Source organism: Fringilla coelebs, assembly GCF_963513975.1.
Source record: "Fringilla coelebs genome assembly, chromosome: Z".
Taxonomy (NCBI): Eukaryota; Metazoa; Chordata; class Aves; order Passeriformes; family Fringillidae; genus Fringilla; species Fringilla coelebs.
This window is the reverse complement of record NC_140031.1, coordinates 28596622-28612624: the sequence shown is the minus strand read 5'-3', so window position 1 is coordinate 28612624 and position 16003 is coordinate 28596622. Positions and strand designations below refer to the sequence as shown.

The 16003-nt window shown below is 38.0% G+C and overlaps 1 protein-coding gene across 1 annotated transcript in view; it reads left to right on the top strand.

The window, feature by feature from the left end:
- GLDC (glycine decarboxylase) overlaps positions 1-15975 on the top strand; it is a gene marked incomplete at its 5' end in the record, with an annotated part of 38728 nt that extends 22753 nt beyond the window's left edge. Inside the window, 14 exons of the mRNA XM_084224712.1 lie at positions 144-241; positions 740-824; positions 917-958; positions 2921-3063; positions 3934-4009; positions 7073-7198; positions 8179-8328; positions 8779-8891; positions 9525-9666; positions 10970-11081; positions 12367-12462; positions 13400-13572; positions 14217-14297; positions 15292-15975. Coding sequence (XP_084080838.1) covers positions 144-241; positions 740-824; positions 917-958; positions 2921-3063; positions 3934-4009; positions 7073-7198; positions 8179-8328; positions 8779-8891; positions 9525-9666; positions 10970-11081; positions 12367-12462; positions 13400-13572; positions 14217-14297; positions 15292-15435 — 1581 coding nt within the window. The 3' untranslated portion in view covers positions 15436-15975. The remainder of the gene's footprint in view (positions 1-143; positions 242-739; positions 825-916; positions 959-2920; positions 3064-3933; positions 4010-7072; positions 7199-8178; positions 8329-8778; positions 8892-9524; positions 9667-10969; positions 11082-12366; positions 12463-13399; positions 13573-14216; positions 14298-15291) is intronic.
- Positions 15976-16003: the final 28 nt, after the last annotated feature.

Genomic DNA, 16003 nt, shown 5'->3' with positions numbered 1-16003 from the left:
GATATTAAAGGTGGGTGTTTTACCTTAAAAGCTGACTAAATCCTGAAGGTAAACTGGTTCATAAGCTAGTTCTAATGGAAGCTGAGTACAAAAAAAAAATTAAATTCCATGAACATATTTGACTCTATTTCTTTTTGTTGAAGGAGCTAATTGCTGAAGGTATGGGTGAGGAAACCAAAGGCATCCTTAGCACCCCATTTAAGAGAACGTCCAAATTCTTGACACATCAGGTTTTCAACAGGTTTGTGAATGTCTGATTGCTGCTTTTAGGGAATCTGAATGTATGTTTGCTGTTTTTAGGGAATTTGAAATATCTCCTTTCAAAAACAGCAGTGGAGTCAGTTGAGGACAGTTTTGTACCTAGATTCATACAGTAACTCATTACTCTAAAATAAGAAATTTAGTAGCATTTTTATTTATCCTCTCATTTTAAATAAGCAGAGCAATACTCGTGACCACTCAGGGAATGTGCCTTTCCATTAATCTGCTGCATTGTACAACTACCATTTGAGGACATGGTATCCTTGTATTCCATATTTACTGATAGCGTTACTGAGATAATAATAAGCATTTTTAATCTGTGTTGCTATTACCACGCCTAAAGTGCCAGTTTCAAAAGAACTACTTAGTATATATTAGTAACTATCCTTGGTCTTACTTCTTTTTTTGTGTTCTTTTCCTATTTAGCAGCTGGAACAGCTGATCTGCTTGCCTTAACACCGTGTTTTGTGTTTTCCAGCTATCACTCTGAGACAAATATTGTGCGCTACATGAAAAGATTAGAAAACAAAGATATTTCCCTTGTTCACAGCATGATTCCTCTGGTAGGTACTTATCAAAAAGAAAAGACAAAAAAATTATGTACTTACCTATGTGTTTATGTATTTCAATAAATACTGTCTGTTTGTATTTTTAGGGGTCCTGCACAATGAAGCTCAACAGTTCAGCTGAACTCGCAGTAAGTTGCAATAATACTGTCTCACTTGATATCCACATGTGTAAACTGACTAGCCAGCATCATTCTAGGGAAGTAAAGCCTGTTCTTGGTATAATACTTCACCTGAGCAGGCAGTTTCAGGGGTAATTGAAGTCACCCTCTCCCTTTTCCACTAAGAATACATTCTGGAAAGCACAAGCAGGACTGCAACAACAGTAGGAGAGCATGTGGTTTTGAAGACTTGATTTTGAAAAAAAATGATGAAAATAATTTTTGGAATTGGGTATCACAGTCCTGTTCCCTCAAGCAATGTTGCATTACCTAAATTCTGTCTGCTTTACAGATCTTAAAATCAAATCCTCAGAAATATGGAAAGAGTCAGATGGGACAGACAATCTTTTTCAGTTTGCAATTTCTTAGGATAACTCCCTTTTTCCCAGTTGAAGAGTCCCCAGATATCCATTTTTCTAACTTATAGCACATGAAGCGGAGCTTTAGCCGGGCTATTTGATTACCAAATGACTTTTTGACTTGGAATGTGCTTTCTTTCCTCCCTTCCTGTTGTCTTCTAACTTTCATCTTTCACTAGTTTCCTTTGCCCCCTTTCTGTCACTGCTTTCTCTCTTTCCCTTCACTGCTTCATGTCTTGTATATTTCCTCTAAGTAAAACTAATACTATTCCCAGCAACTCCTCTTTGTTTACCTTGTGATCCACAGCTCTATGTTAGGGTAGGTGAAACTAAGTAGTAGGAGAAATTAAGAACTTTTAAGCATATTCTTAATGTTAGGAATTGGTTACTGAAGATCATAGAATCATTTACATTGGAAAACACCCTTTAGATTAAGGCCACCTTAACAGGAAGTGCCTGTTAACTTGGCACTTCCAAGTCCATCACTAAACCTTGTTCCTGATCACCATATCTGCATCTCCTATAAACACTTCCAGGGGTGTTGACTTCAGCAGTTCTTTAGGGAGGCTGTTCAAATGCTTGTTAACCCCTTCTGTGAGTACATTTTTCTTTATATCCAGTCTTGTCTTACCAGTTACTACCTGGGAAGAGACCAACCCTCACCTGGTTACAGCCTCCTTTCAGGCAGCTGTAGGGTTGTTGATGCTGTGTCCAGCAGGGTCCTAGGCACATATGCACCGAGGCTTGTACCTTTCTGTAGATGAGTTTTCTCAACCCTGGAAGTAAGTTTCTTGCTCTCTGTGCAAATTAATTATCATGCATAGTCCATGCACAGTTCTTCTACACCTTTCTGGAAATGTTCAGAGGGCTTTGGAGGTCTTTGGTGATCTTGATTCATCCCACTGGATCAACTTTTGGTGAACAGTCCATGCCTTCTTCTCAACCTCATTGCTGCACTTGTGCTGTACTGTGTTGTGCTGAGTATATCCAGAAGCCAGAACAAGGACTGTTGTCCTAGGAAAGGGCTCTGCCTCCAGCTCCATGTGGCCCCCTTCTCCACCTGCATCCTGTTCTTTCTTGCCCATTTGCACAGTCTGCTCTTATCAACAATCCTGGGATGGTTTCACAGCGATCTCTCCATCAGTGTTTGAGACATACACATTAGCCCCTTATCTTCTAGGCTTTTGCACCATCCCATGGCTTAAACATCAACATGGACATGGTGATCTGTTGAGAAGAGAAAAAAGAGCGAGATAAAGGGGCAAATGTGTTCTATAAGCTACTTCTCAGCTTTGGGGGTAATCTCTTTATAATATCCAAATCTTTATGTGTAATCTGATTACCAAAACAAAAAACCAAAAGGTTAACATAAAATCATTTAGCATTAGACCTTACTGAACCTCACATGACTAGCCTTAGTCTCATCAATCCAGCCTGTCCAGATCCCTCTGTAGGGCCTTCCAAGCCTCCAGCAGATCAACATACTTCATGTTTGATACTTAACTGACCACAAGGCAATATAGGGTATTTTGTAACAGCATTCTTTATATATTTGTTTGGTTTGGTTTTTTAGCCTATTACATGGAGAGAATTTGCCAACATCCACCCTTTTGTTCCTCTGGATCAAGCTCAAGGGTATCAGCAGCTTTTCAAGGATTTAGAGAAGGACCTGTGTGAGATTACAGGCTATGACAAAATCTCCTTCCAGCCAAATAGGTAGGAACTTTTTTTCTGAGTGTTTGCACCTTGAGACATGATTCCAAAAACTTATCTCCAAAGAAAATGTGCAAGCCAAAAATGGAAGAATTTTCTAAAATCAAATCTTTCTTGAATGCCAGATTATTAAATTACTAAGTAGTTGTTTTTTTAAAAAAAACTAAGGTATCTTGTTTTATCTCATCGCTTCTGAAAGTTTAATGATTTGTTCTTTTTATTTCTTTTAATATTTCCCCCCGTGAACTGAAAATAAAGATTTGGAATAGGAATAAGATGTATGACCTGCCAAGTGTTTAATTGTTGAAACTGGGAGGAAGTGCACTAGGTTTGACTGAGGAATGCCTGAGATCTGTGTGCTCACTGAAATTAATAAAGCAGAGTTTAATGAGTACTGCTGCAGCCTGTTTATGTGCACTAGCAGCTTTGATACAAAATGAACAGCAAGAACTTACTCTACACTAAGCCTATCACTGAAAGACCTTTTATATTTCATGATATACACTTTGCTAGGCATTTCAATATTAGTTTGCCTCCCTGTAATTAAGCACAGAGTCCCCTGCTAGGTGCAGAAATGTGGATACACTCAGTCAGCAGAGGGATTTAACACTGTAGTATAAACTTATAAAATGGCTTAACCTTTGTCATCTACTATTTTCATCTACATCTAGCTGTTAATTTAAACACTTGTAATTTTGTAATTACAAAGACTTGTCCATTTGTAATTTTGTCTCAGGAATGTGCCCCGTTTAATTTGCTGACGCTTGCCTGAAGTCATGGATAAGGGTCAGGGCTGGACAGTTTTGGAGTTCTGTCAGCCAGGCGGCACTTCCTGGGTTTTGTGCTGTAACAGTGTTTGTGTTCTTCTTGCAGTGGAGCCCAGGGAGAGTACGCAGGCTTGGCTGCAATCAAAGCTTATTTAAATGCCAAAGGAGAACGACACAGAACCGTAAGTGCCAACACTCATGTGGGGAAGAGGGTTGAGTGGGAAGTGGAGAGTTGATTCAGCAGCTGGGACTCACCTAGAGAGAAACTAGGTCGTGTATTGTCACCTCTGATAGGCTTTCAGTACTCTGGGCTTCCCACTGGGATCCTTGGTAACATCTTTAAAGCTTTTACAGACCTGAGACTGACACAGGGAAGAGTGATTGTACTGAGTCTGGCAAGGGTGGACTTAACTTTCTTCACATGAATTGCGGAGGAAGTACTCTTCATAACACAGGGACCTCTTGGCAAATGCTGAACAGTGCTTTCACAGGGTCAAGGCTTTCTCTCTGTGCCACTGCCCTGTCCTGACCCTGTTCTTTCCCAGCAAGGAGGCTGGGTGTCAGCAAGGTGCTGGGAGAGACACAGCCAGGACAGCTGACCCTGCCTGACCAAAGGGATGCTGGTGCCATGTAATGGCATGCTCAACAACAAAAGCTCAGGGGAAAGAGGGCAAAGCAGGAAAGGTCATGCTTATGGCATTTTAATTCCCAAGCAACAGGCCATGTGGTCAGCCATGGGAAGTTGGGAAGTTAGGAAGGAAGAAAGGAAGGAAATGAGATATATTTACCAGTTTAATCTGACACCCTCTCACTCTTGAAAGATGATGAACAGTTGACATATGTGTTAATTCTGGGATTATTTCTAATATTATTATCCATCCTCATTTTCTAGCTGGATTCTAGTTATTTGTCCATCCTTCTCAAAAAAGCCATTTTATAACTTTGGTTGTCTTTAAAGCTTTTGTGTTCCTTTGACTTTTTTTTTCTCTTACTCCCTTTCTAGTTTTTGGTACAGTTTCTTTCTTTCCCATCAAAACAGTGAGAATTTTAGTAGCAGTAGATTCAAAGCTAAAGATCACAGTAGTGAGTAGTTAAGATGCATTTTCTTGTGTCATACTTTAGATCTGTCTGCCTCCAGTATACATATACTACTTGGAATGCTGCCCTGCAGTACTGTGGGTCCTTTTCTGAACTCTGCAATCAGTTCTTTTAGTGACCTGGGGGGATTTGTATTAAAGGATATTTGGCATTATGCTGTGTGTCTCCATTATAAACACAATTCTGAGTAATTTTAAATGTTAGAGAACCAGCACAGACATTTATAATACAGTGAAAACTATTTTTCTTTTCTTTATCATGCTTTCATTAAATATTTATCCGTATGTACCTTATCACTTCTCACTGGAAGTTGGTTTAGGAACATTTTTTGGGACCACATAAAAAACCTCTTGGAAATCTGAGATTACTTAGGTCTTCTTTTTTTTTTTTACACACCCATACAGTTGGCTTTAAAGAGAAGGGAAAAAGTCCTTAGTGCAATAGAATACATATCCCTTGAACCTGATTTTATCCTTGGCTTTGGGACTCATTTATCTCTCAAAATGGAAGCATCACTGTCCTGGCCTCCTGGGAAACCTGGCCTCTGTGTGAGGAAACCATCTAAAACTAAATACGAGTGCTGTCTTCTCTCTCTGTTTCTTTGTTGCATCCAGATCACATAAAACTTACCAGGAGGCAGCCACTCTTTACAGTTACAAACTTTGTTTTGTGAGTAGTTTTACTCAGTGGGAAGTGAAATTAGGTTAAAATTTTATTACTTGGAGAGTTGTTTTCTGATTGTCTAAGTGTCATCTGCCATTTCTTTTTCTGTGGAAGACCCTTAGGCTTCTCTGGGTGTCTGTGGATACTTCTGTGGTCTGAAAATACCCAGAGGTGAACTGCACAGGAGAGCCTGGGGGCTGCTTGCACTTTACTCACACTTTATAGATTTCAGATATTACAGGAAAACCATGGTACTCTTGGGAAAGAGTAAAAAGGAATAAGAAAATCAGAAAGCCCACAAAACGTTGGCCTTTCAGCCAAAGCTTTTTCCTCCTGGGCTGGAGAAAGCAATTAACCCAGCAGCAGCTCGAGGTTCTGTTATTGGCCATGTTTGGTGCCCTCTGATGGGAAAAAAGGATGGCCCTGAAGGGACAGCTCACATCCCTGCTTTTCTGTGTGAGCAGTGGGGTCCGTACCCAGCCAACCTTGGTGGCCATCTGGAGCCACTTTAATTTCAGCTATGTGGATAAATGGCTGCAGATGTGCCACAGCTCTTCCTGGCACTGGCACTGGGATCCCTGTGCTCCTGGTGTTTTGAAATATTCACATTCATCTCAGCATCACTGTGGATGATAGACTTCCATGAGCCATCATGCAGTTTCTTAGGAAATTAAAGTAGAAGAAAATGATTTTGGGGGTTTTTTGTGTGTTTTTTTTTAGTTTTGTGCCTTTTTTTTTTTTTTTGTGTGGTTTTCGGTTGGTTGGTTCATTTGGTTTTGGATTGGTTTTTTGTTTGTTTGTTTTTGGGGGTTTTGTTTTTGTTTGGGTTTTTTAAGAAATACTTGTTGTCTTTAAAAAGGGTGGAATTCCTAAAAAATGTCTGGAAATATCCTGACACATGCACAATTTTCCTATGACTAACAAGAGCCTACCTATATTTAAACAGAAGTGTTCTCTTTTTTTTTTTTTTTTTCTTTTGAGGTTAACTGTACAAAATATGCAAGTAGCTTTGAGTTTGAAAATATTTTGGTCTAAATTTTTGTTTTGAATAGACTACAGAAGAAAATGCTTTCGAAGCCAGAAGACGTTCTAGTGGAAATTTGGACTTAGGCAGTTTTTCCTTTCAAGTAATTGTACATGTGGAGATTGACAACTGTAAAGAAAATTAGTGTTTTAAAAAAAGGTGGGGTGAGGCAAAAAAAAAATTTGAATATAAGTATCTGAAATAATATTCTGGAATTGCATCCCTAAATATGATTATGCAGCAAATGAAACTTTGGTAATGAGTATTTAAATGCTGATACCTGAATGGATTTTCTTAAAAAATTTAGTTGCATTGTTCTGCAAAAGAGGCAATCTGCTGGTACCATCAGGATTTCTTTTCAAAACTTTGATAATGAATTGTAGCTGAGTGTAGATCATAAAACATTTAAGATTTTTTTAAACTAGTTATACTTTAGGCTCTTTTTTCTTTCCCTTTCAAGGTTTGCCTTATTCCTAAATCTGCTCATGGTACTAATCCAGCGAGTGCACAAATGGCAGGGATGAAGATTCAGCCCATTGAAGTGGATAAAAATGGGAGCATTGATATTTCTCATTTAAAAGCGATGGTGAGTACTTAATTATCTTTTATTTTCAAGAAACACTTCTTCTCTGAAGGTAATAGTATTGGTAATTGAATCACATTTTTCTACAAGAAAAAATAAAGCAATAGTATTGAATACATGCTTTGAAAGGATTAAGTAATTTTTTTTTCCTCACTCAGACACTATGTGACAATTGTAAGATTCCTTTTAATTTGAGGATCTTTAGTGCAGGATTTGCTCAAAGAGTCTTTGTACACAGTAGACTCTTTTATAGCAGACCCTTTTGGTCCACAGCTAGTGCTGGAAATGAACAAGCCATGTTCATGAATGTGAAGCATTTGAAACTGCATTTCAGCCTTCTTTCAGCAAAGTTCAAGTCCATCTCTGCTGGGGAAGCTGTTGCTAAGCAACTACATTTTTTCTGTTTTTAAAGTATATTGACTGCAGGTGAATCTTGCAATGCAAGGCAGTAGCAGGACATATTTCCACATTTGGACAAACTTTTATGGCAGTCATAGAACTCTATTGCTGAAAGTAGGGGGAATGGTCATTATTTCACATTAACTTGAAGGCCAGATTTTCATTTGGTTGTCTGAAGGTCCCAGAAGAGAGTGTTTTACACATATATATGTAAATGTACGTATATGTATGTACACATATATATGTATGTGTATGTGTGTGTGTGTGTGTATATATATATATATATATATATATATATATATATATATATATATATATATATATATATATACACACATGCACCTTTTAAAATCTGCCTTTTTTCCTGATTTAAAATTTTGATTTATTCTCAAATCACTCTTTTTCAATAGGCATGGCTAAAGAAGGGAGCCCAGTATCCTTTGCTGACTATAAGTAACTTTGACTATCTACTGATAGGCCTGCTTCCCATCTGTAAAACACTCTGACTTGTATTTTTTCCATAAAATCTTGAGAAGCTTTGGGAGCCTCGGTGACCTTTGTTTCTCTCCCCTCCCTGCCCCCAGGTGGACAAGCACAAGGAGAACTTGGCAGCCATCATGATCACGTACCCTTCCACCAACGGGGTGTTTGAAGAGGAGATTGGAGATGTGTGCGACCTCATTCACAAACATGGAGGCCAAGTTTACTTAGATGGAGCAAATATGAATGCTCAGGTACAAAATCTAGGCAGATTTTTTAGTACTGGGAGTCCTTGGAATAAAAATAGCACAGGAGTACTCCGTTCAGACTGTAACCCAGCTTCCATACAAGATGCCACAGTATTTGGGGGAGGATGTGAGATTTCCAAGAACAGTAATTAAAATTAGATGGTGAAAGTAATTCTCTTTTACTTGAATTTCCCCTGAAATGTGTTGTAAGATTTATGATTTGTTCACTGAAATTTGCTTAGTCTGCCTACCCTTTATCAAAGACAATTTTTACAGATGTAATTAAGAGTTCCTAAACCAAAATATTATTTGCATCAAGTTTTTGTTTATGATGCATCATGATAAAGAAAAACATAAAAACATACACCATCTTTTTCAACCTGTTCTCCTTGCATTCAGAAATAAGTCCTAAATGGCATATGAAGAATGTTTTGAAACAGGGTATTCCCTTTCCAGGTTGGTTTGTGTCGTCCTGGAGATTATGGCTCTGATGTTTCTCACTTGAATCTTCACAAAACCTTTTGCATTCCCCATGGAGGAGGAGGACCTGGAATGGGACCAATTGGAGTGTGGGTATCTCTATATTAGCCTTTTCTTAAAAAAAAAAAAAAAAAAAAAAAAAAATATATATATATATATACACACCTTAGTGAATCTTGGTTGGGTGTACTTCAGTACACAATCGTGGCTGGGAGAGGTGTTATGTTGGTTACAAGCATCTGTCCTTCTGCAGCACAGTCATGTGCTCCATGGTAGTGTCTTAGTGTGTTCACCTGTATCCCCAAACCCTGGCTTACCTGTTGGCCTTCCAGTGTGTATGGTAAACCTCACTCAGCAATCTGTTTCCTGCGTAAGAAATGGACTTTGAGGGCTGATAATACTGCATGTAGTCCAAAACACAGAAGTGCTACACAAGCTGCATGAATCTATCCAATGGAGCATTCTTATTTCCTTAAAGGAAGATAATCTTACTTATTTAAAAAGTAATTTTTATTTGGATAACTCCATTAATATCTTGTGATAGGTTGAAAAACTGAGTGCCATCCTCCACTGACACCTGTTGTGTTAATAAACTTTCTTTTGAAGAAGGCACAAATCAGATTCCCTAGAAGCAAGGTGAAGAGAAACTACTGCTGAAACTGTCCAGATATGGTAACTCAGGAACACATCTTTAATCTCTAAAATCAATGTTTTTGTTTTAGGAAGAAACATTTGGCTCCCTACTTGCCTACCCACCCTGTGATCAAAATACAGACGGATAAGGATGCATGTCCTTTGGGTACTGTCAGTGCTGCACCTTGGGGTTCCAGTGCTATATTGCCAATTTCCTGGGTATATATCAAGGTGTGTAGACTTTTATAAGGAGTATCAGCTGAGGGTCTCTTTCTCTTTCAAGTCCAGTGACCACTGGAGCCACACGAACAGGTTTAAGACCAACTGAATTTTTTTTTTTTTGCAGTGAAATGAAGTGAAATGAAGTGATGACAATCCAGTCACAGGTTATTTATATCCATCAAGCCTACTTGTTTTATAATACCACAATGATGCCACAATAAAAGGCCATCAGGACAACTGCTGCATCTAACTCTTCTACCTCTTATCTGTAATAGGTCTTGAGTGGACACCAGGCAGAAAGCTACAGACAAGCTTCCACTTTCTGACACTGACATTTTCATGTTTAAATTACTGTTCTGCCAAGAGTTTTTTTAATTGTATGATTCAGTATTGTTAAACTTGACATCTACAGAAGATTGAATTTTACAATATCCTGAATTCCAGAGGATTTCACTGGGTTTGAAAACTGAATTTAGTTTTGGTTTTACATGTGAGACAGCTTGATTGTGATCTATGTAATTTGTTAATCCCTTGCAATTTAGTGATAAACCAGCAAATATTTGGCTACATGTATGGCAATATTGAGCCAACAGAGATGATTGTAGATTCAAATTCTAATTGATAGAAGGGTGTGCTGGGACTCTTGAGCTACATTTAATGCTTCCAGCAACAGAGATGAGGAAGAGTGAACCTAGGGGCAGTGTCATTCAGAGTACTTTGTTGCCAGTATGATACTCTAACCATGGAAACTTCCTCTGCTGGGGAAACCAGCTCTCCTGGAATTCCAAACAAGCAAATACGAACTGGTGCAATTTACATTTACAGCTGTGGGTAAACCACTTGTGGCTCTAAGCTGGTTCCTATTACAGAATATTTAATCTATTAGAAAATTTTCAGGGGAGCTCTTTCCTCGCAGTGCAAAATGCCATCTATTTACATCGTCCCACCTGAAGTTCTCTGGACAGTCTTGCGTGGGATGGAGACAGCCTGTGCCTTTTGACATTATTTGTGTTCTCACTTTTTTCTATTCAGTTCAAAGTTTCTCAGTTTGAGGAAAGGTTTGGGGCATTCACTTGTGAACTTCAAGCTAAACCTCTTAAACAGCAGACACTCTCATAAGCTACATACACCAAAGGTGTCCTCAATCAATATCCAGTGCTTCTCTGTGAGTGTTGTGTGGAAAAGTGTAACAACAGAGTGACTGCCAGAACTAGCCAGGTGCATTGAGGTGCTGCTCTCTGTCATGCAGGAGCATATTTTGCTTGTTTTGGAACTGTTTTAGATCTGTTTCTTCATATTATTTTTCTTTCAGACAATGGGAGCAAAGGGTCTGAAGCATGCTTCTGAGATTGCTATACTAAATGCAAATTACATGGCAAAGAGGCTAGAGAAGCACTACAAAATCCTTTTCAGAGGAGCAAGAGGCAAGTATTCGACAATTTTTTCTCTTCTACCAGGCTTTTTTTTTTGCCTCACGTAGACGTTGGCTTGCAACACAGTTGTTTGTTTGGTTTTTTTTAATGCTATGTGACCTGCTGATTTCAAACTTCTCTTGATGATGTTCACAAGGAGAGAAATAACCAGCCACACTTCTATGGATGTATTGCAATGAAACTGAGATCTGAGATACTGGGAAGCAGAAGAAAAGTAATACCTGTTTGTAATTAGAAAAAGATGATGCCAAAAGATAGAGTAAATCATTAGAATGTTCTTGAAATTTAATGGCAGATTGATGAACATTAGAAAAAGGAAAACAACCAAGTTGAGACTTCCAAATCTCCATAACCAATGATGCAACAATTTAAGAACTGAAAGTAATTTTTGGACCTGTACTTCCCCTTGCACACTTCCTCTGAAAAAAAATCCCATGAGGTTTCCCTCATTTCTGCTCCTTGTTCGTTTTCGTGATATGAGGTAGAATTCCTTTGGCAATGCATGATATTTCATGTACATTCTGGTTCCCTGTCTTGGCTCTCCAGTCTTGCAACAGGACAGAAGTAATGAAGAAGAGATGAAAAAATTGTTGTGGGAGTAGTGTAACAATCAGAGAACTTATTTTGCTTGTTTAAGCTGAACAGCATCAAAGAACATTTGAGTACAATATACATTATCTCTAAAATATATATCTTAAATTTAATGATGTACACCTTGGTAAAACCTGCAAGTTGTACTTTAATAGAAGTGAATAAAAATTGCAAAGTTTGAAGGACTTAACAATGTAATGGAAAGTTCTCCAGAACCATGGATATAAATATAGACAACTTTTGTCTTTAGCCTCTCTATAACAGAAGATTTGAGCTTTGCTCTGGCATAAGATAAAACTGATTATCTTGATTAATTTAAGATAGCCTAAGACCCAAATGGTGTTGAGCCATTGACAAATCTAATAATTTTTTCAGAGAACTTTTAAATTGTAGGAGCTACTTTGACCACTCATTCCTAGTTCTGATCTTGTAAATGAGGCCTCTTCTTAATGTGATGTGGGACTCAAAGGGTCAGTCTTCAAACACTGAGTTGTATATCTCTTACCTGATAATTTCTCAGATTTGAGGTTTTGCCCAAGTGGATATTTTTGAGTTGGTCTTTTCGCCACGCTCTCCACAAAGCCAATCAGAATAGACAGCTTGGTAAATTGCATTATTCTCCTATTAAGTAAGACTATGTTTTCACTAGTCTTACTTAATAGGAGATGTCACTTTTTATTTACAGGTTATGTAGCCCATGAATTCATTTTGGATACAAGACCTTTCAAAAAAACAGCAAACATCGAAGCTGTAGATCTTGCTAAAAGGCTTCAGGATTATGGTAAGTCAAACATCTATTCTCTAAAATAGCAGTGCAAGTGAAAACTTTCCAAATCTCTTCTAAAGGGAGACACAAACATTGGAGTTCTGTGCTTATGGACAGTGACTCTGCCACAATTATTGCAAGCGTACTCATTTTCTTTAAGGGCTTGGAGAGATATTTGCATATACTGAGTTCTAGTAGGTACTTCTGACTCTGCTGCTACTTCACAGTTTTGTAAACTGTCCCATCAAATTACTGATTACATGACTCTCAACTGTTTGGAGCAAGTGGGTCAGAGCCAAAAGCTTAATAAGATTCCAACAAAGCAAAACAAAACAAAATAGGAAGAAAAAAAATGCTTTCAAAGTAGGATAATAGGATTTGAACAGTTCCATCCTGATATAGTTTATGCAGTTTTGTACACATGCTCTTAAGGATCTGACTGTGGGTGCTTGCTGGCTGCCAGACAAGAGGATCCATTGAACGACTTGATCCTATAGTACTGTGCTTCTAATGAATATGCATGAAAGCTGTTAAAACCCTAACCAGTAATACCTCTTCAGTGAAATAACCCAAAGCCTAATTGTGATACTAAAAAACCCACCCTCCCAGCTTTTTGTAAGTGAGCCTTCAATATTGTGCACCACTTTAAACAGACTTTTCAGTAGGTAGAGTGGCGTGTTAGATAAGTATATTAAAGTTCCTTTTTAATTAACTATTTCACTAAATCTCTGTGTAGCTCTGGTGTAAATACTACACTGGTGTTACCCTTCAGTGCTGAAAACAAAGATACTTGAAAAGTTTATCTTGCCTCTAACGTACAGAGCCAACACGACCAGTGAATTCAATCTCTATAAGTTTTTGTAGAGAAAGGACTGAATTTGTGAATCTGCTGATAGCTAATGTATCATCTCATACCCTGTTATCTGTGACTGATTTCTGCTATTGTCACCAGGTTTTCATGCTCCAACCATGTCCTGGCCAGTGGCAGGGACACTTATGATTGAACCTACAGAGTCTGAAGACAAAGCAGAGCTGGACAGATTTTGTGATGCCATGATCAGTATTCGTCAGGAAATTGCTGAAATAGAAGAGGGCAGGATGGACCCCCAAATTAACCCGCTAAAGGTAAGAGGGCACGTAGAGCAAGGTACCAGCATCAGCCTAACCCTTGAGTCTGCAGATGCCTACTTCCTGGTCTTTCAGTACTCTCAAAAGTAATGGGGCACAACAGTGAGCACAAGACTTTCTTGAGAAACCTTCAACTTTTTCAAAATTTGAATTTTTACTTTTCAAAGTGAAAAGTCCTGCTGACAGAGCAGAGAAAGTTATTTCCACAAGCACTTAATTTTTATTTCAAGACCATCTCAAAGTAACGAAGGAGAGACGCCTATTTCACTGGCTAAAGATGGAAAGTGGAATGACCTTAACATTAATAATAAAATAAATATTGAATTATTTTAGCAATGCAGCACAGAACCAGTGTCAGCTCAAGTTCTGTTAAACTCTTTTAATGCTGTACTGACTTTTAAGTTTAATGAAAAGCCAAAAGTATATTCAAGCCTTGGGTAGCATCTTTAGGCAAACTGAAAAAAAATCCAAATACTGACTTGCCTCCTGGTTTAAATCTGCCTTTCCCCCCCCCAGATAAACAGTGTTCTCTAGACAGTAATTATTTATATATGGTAATGGGAACTTGAACAAGGCTTCACATGGAAATGTTCAACAGAAATCAGTAATTTCTTGTTCTCATAATGTCTTGTTTCTTGTAGATGTCACCACATACTCTGAGCTGTGTCACTTCTTCCAAGTGGGATCGTCCCTACTCCAGAGAAGTGGCAGCATTCCCACTGGTGAGTACATAATGAGAACTTTGTGGTGTGGTAATATATAAATATGCTTTGTGCTCTGTAGTTTCTTAGTCAGTTGGAGATGAAGTAACGTGGTAAGAATGAAAACTTCAGAGCCATTATATTGTTGCTCAATTTTTAAGTGTGTGAGCTCTCTCTACCAGTTTCATTCGTTTAGCTTTTAAAGACAAGGAAAGAAGAGCTCAAAAAAAAAAAAAAGTCTCTACACATTGGTGCAGACCTGGATTTCTGAATCCTAGCACTTCAACACTGAATATTCATTCTTATTGGAAACAGCCTGTTTAGTTCTGACATACTGCACCAAAGGGCTCCCAAAACAGAATCCCACATGCTGACATCCAAAGCTTTGCTCAAAAGAACTTGCATAAGGTGTGACTAGGTTCCCCAAGGTCAGCATGAGGAAAGTGACACCATTGTGGACCTGCTACAAATAAAGGTCAGATTGGAGCTGGACTCTGATATCAGGCTTCTAAACTGCTTTCAGTCATAGCAGCTAGATGGACGTGTGACCAACCTTCTTCTGCTCTGAAATTTAATTGCAAGTATTTTAGTGATATGTACTGTTTCAAAGAGTAAGAATTCAACTATACCACCATTCCACTTTCCTTTAAGTATTATATTGTAACTATATTGAACAGCACAGCAGTGTCCTCTGCTTTTCCTTCATTCCTATGTGAAAGCCAGTTGTTCAAAGGATAATAAAGTTTTCTTTTATCTCATGAAAACTGCTTCTTTGCAAGCATGTGTTAGAAGACAAGACCATACTTTTTAAAAATCTAAGCATTCTTTTAACTGTCACTTCTATTATACGTGCTTGTTAACTTTCAGGGACTGCAAATAGACTTGAAGGATGACTTCACCCAAAAAATCCACTTTCACAGCACTTGTAATTCTTCAAGCTCCTAATGTCTATTATAATTTCACAGCTTTATTTGGTGGAAAAATTATGATGGTTGGGTTCTTTTATCTCTCGTAGCCATTTGTGAAGCCTGAAAGCAAGTTTTGGCCCACAATTGCTCGCATTGATGACATATATGGAGATCAACATCTCGTTTGTACCTGCCCACCGATGGAAGCCTATGAATCTCCATTTTCTGAACAGAAGAGAGCATCTTCCTAAGATTGCTTCCAGCTGCCTGCATTTTTGACTCCATCAGAATGGCCCTTTCCTGATTTCTTGGGGATATTTATATTGTGTATATTTTGAATAATCACCACATTTGTTCATTGAACGCTGCTCAGTTAAGATGTAAATACAATCAGTATGTTAGGTGTAAACAAAATGTGATTGTTCCACAGCAGTTGATGTTGGAAGTTGCCTTCATTTATCATTTTGTCTGTTTCATGCTAAAGTTTTAACAATTAACACCCAATTTGCAAGGTGGCATGGGAGATACAGTTAAAAAGTAGAAAATAATGCAGATACATAAGGCAATACTAATAAATATCAACTGCGGGATTAATTGTTTACATTTTGTAAAAAAATTATGAAGTAGATTTTTTAATTTACTTCACATATTACCACTAACTAGCATTGCTAGTGTTAATATTTCAAACTGATTTTTTTACCCATCAGTATTAGTAGTCTAATAAAATTGGTCAGAATTTTAACTGTTGTCATGTTTTGGATTCAAACTTTCCAGCTGTATTTGTCCAACAGAGCAGTATGAAATTATAGAATTTAAGCT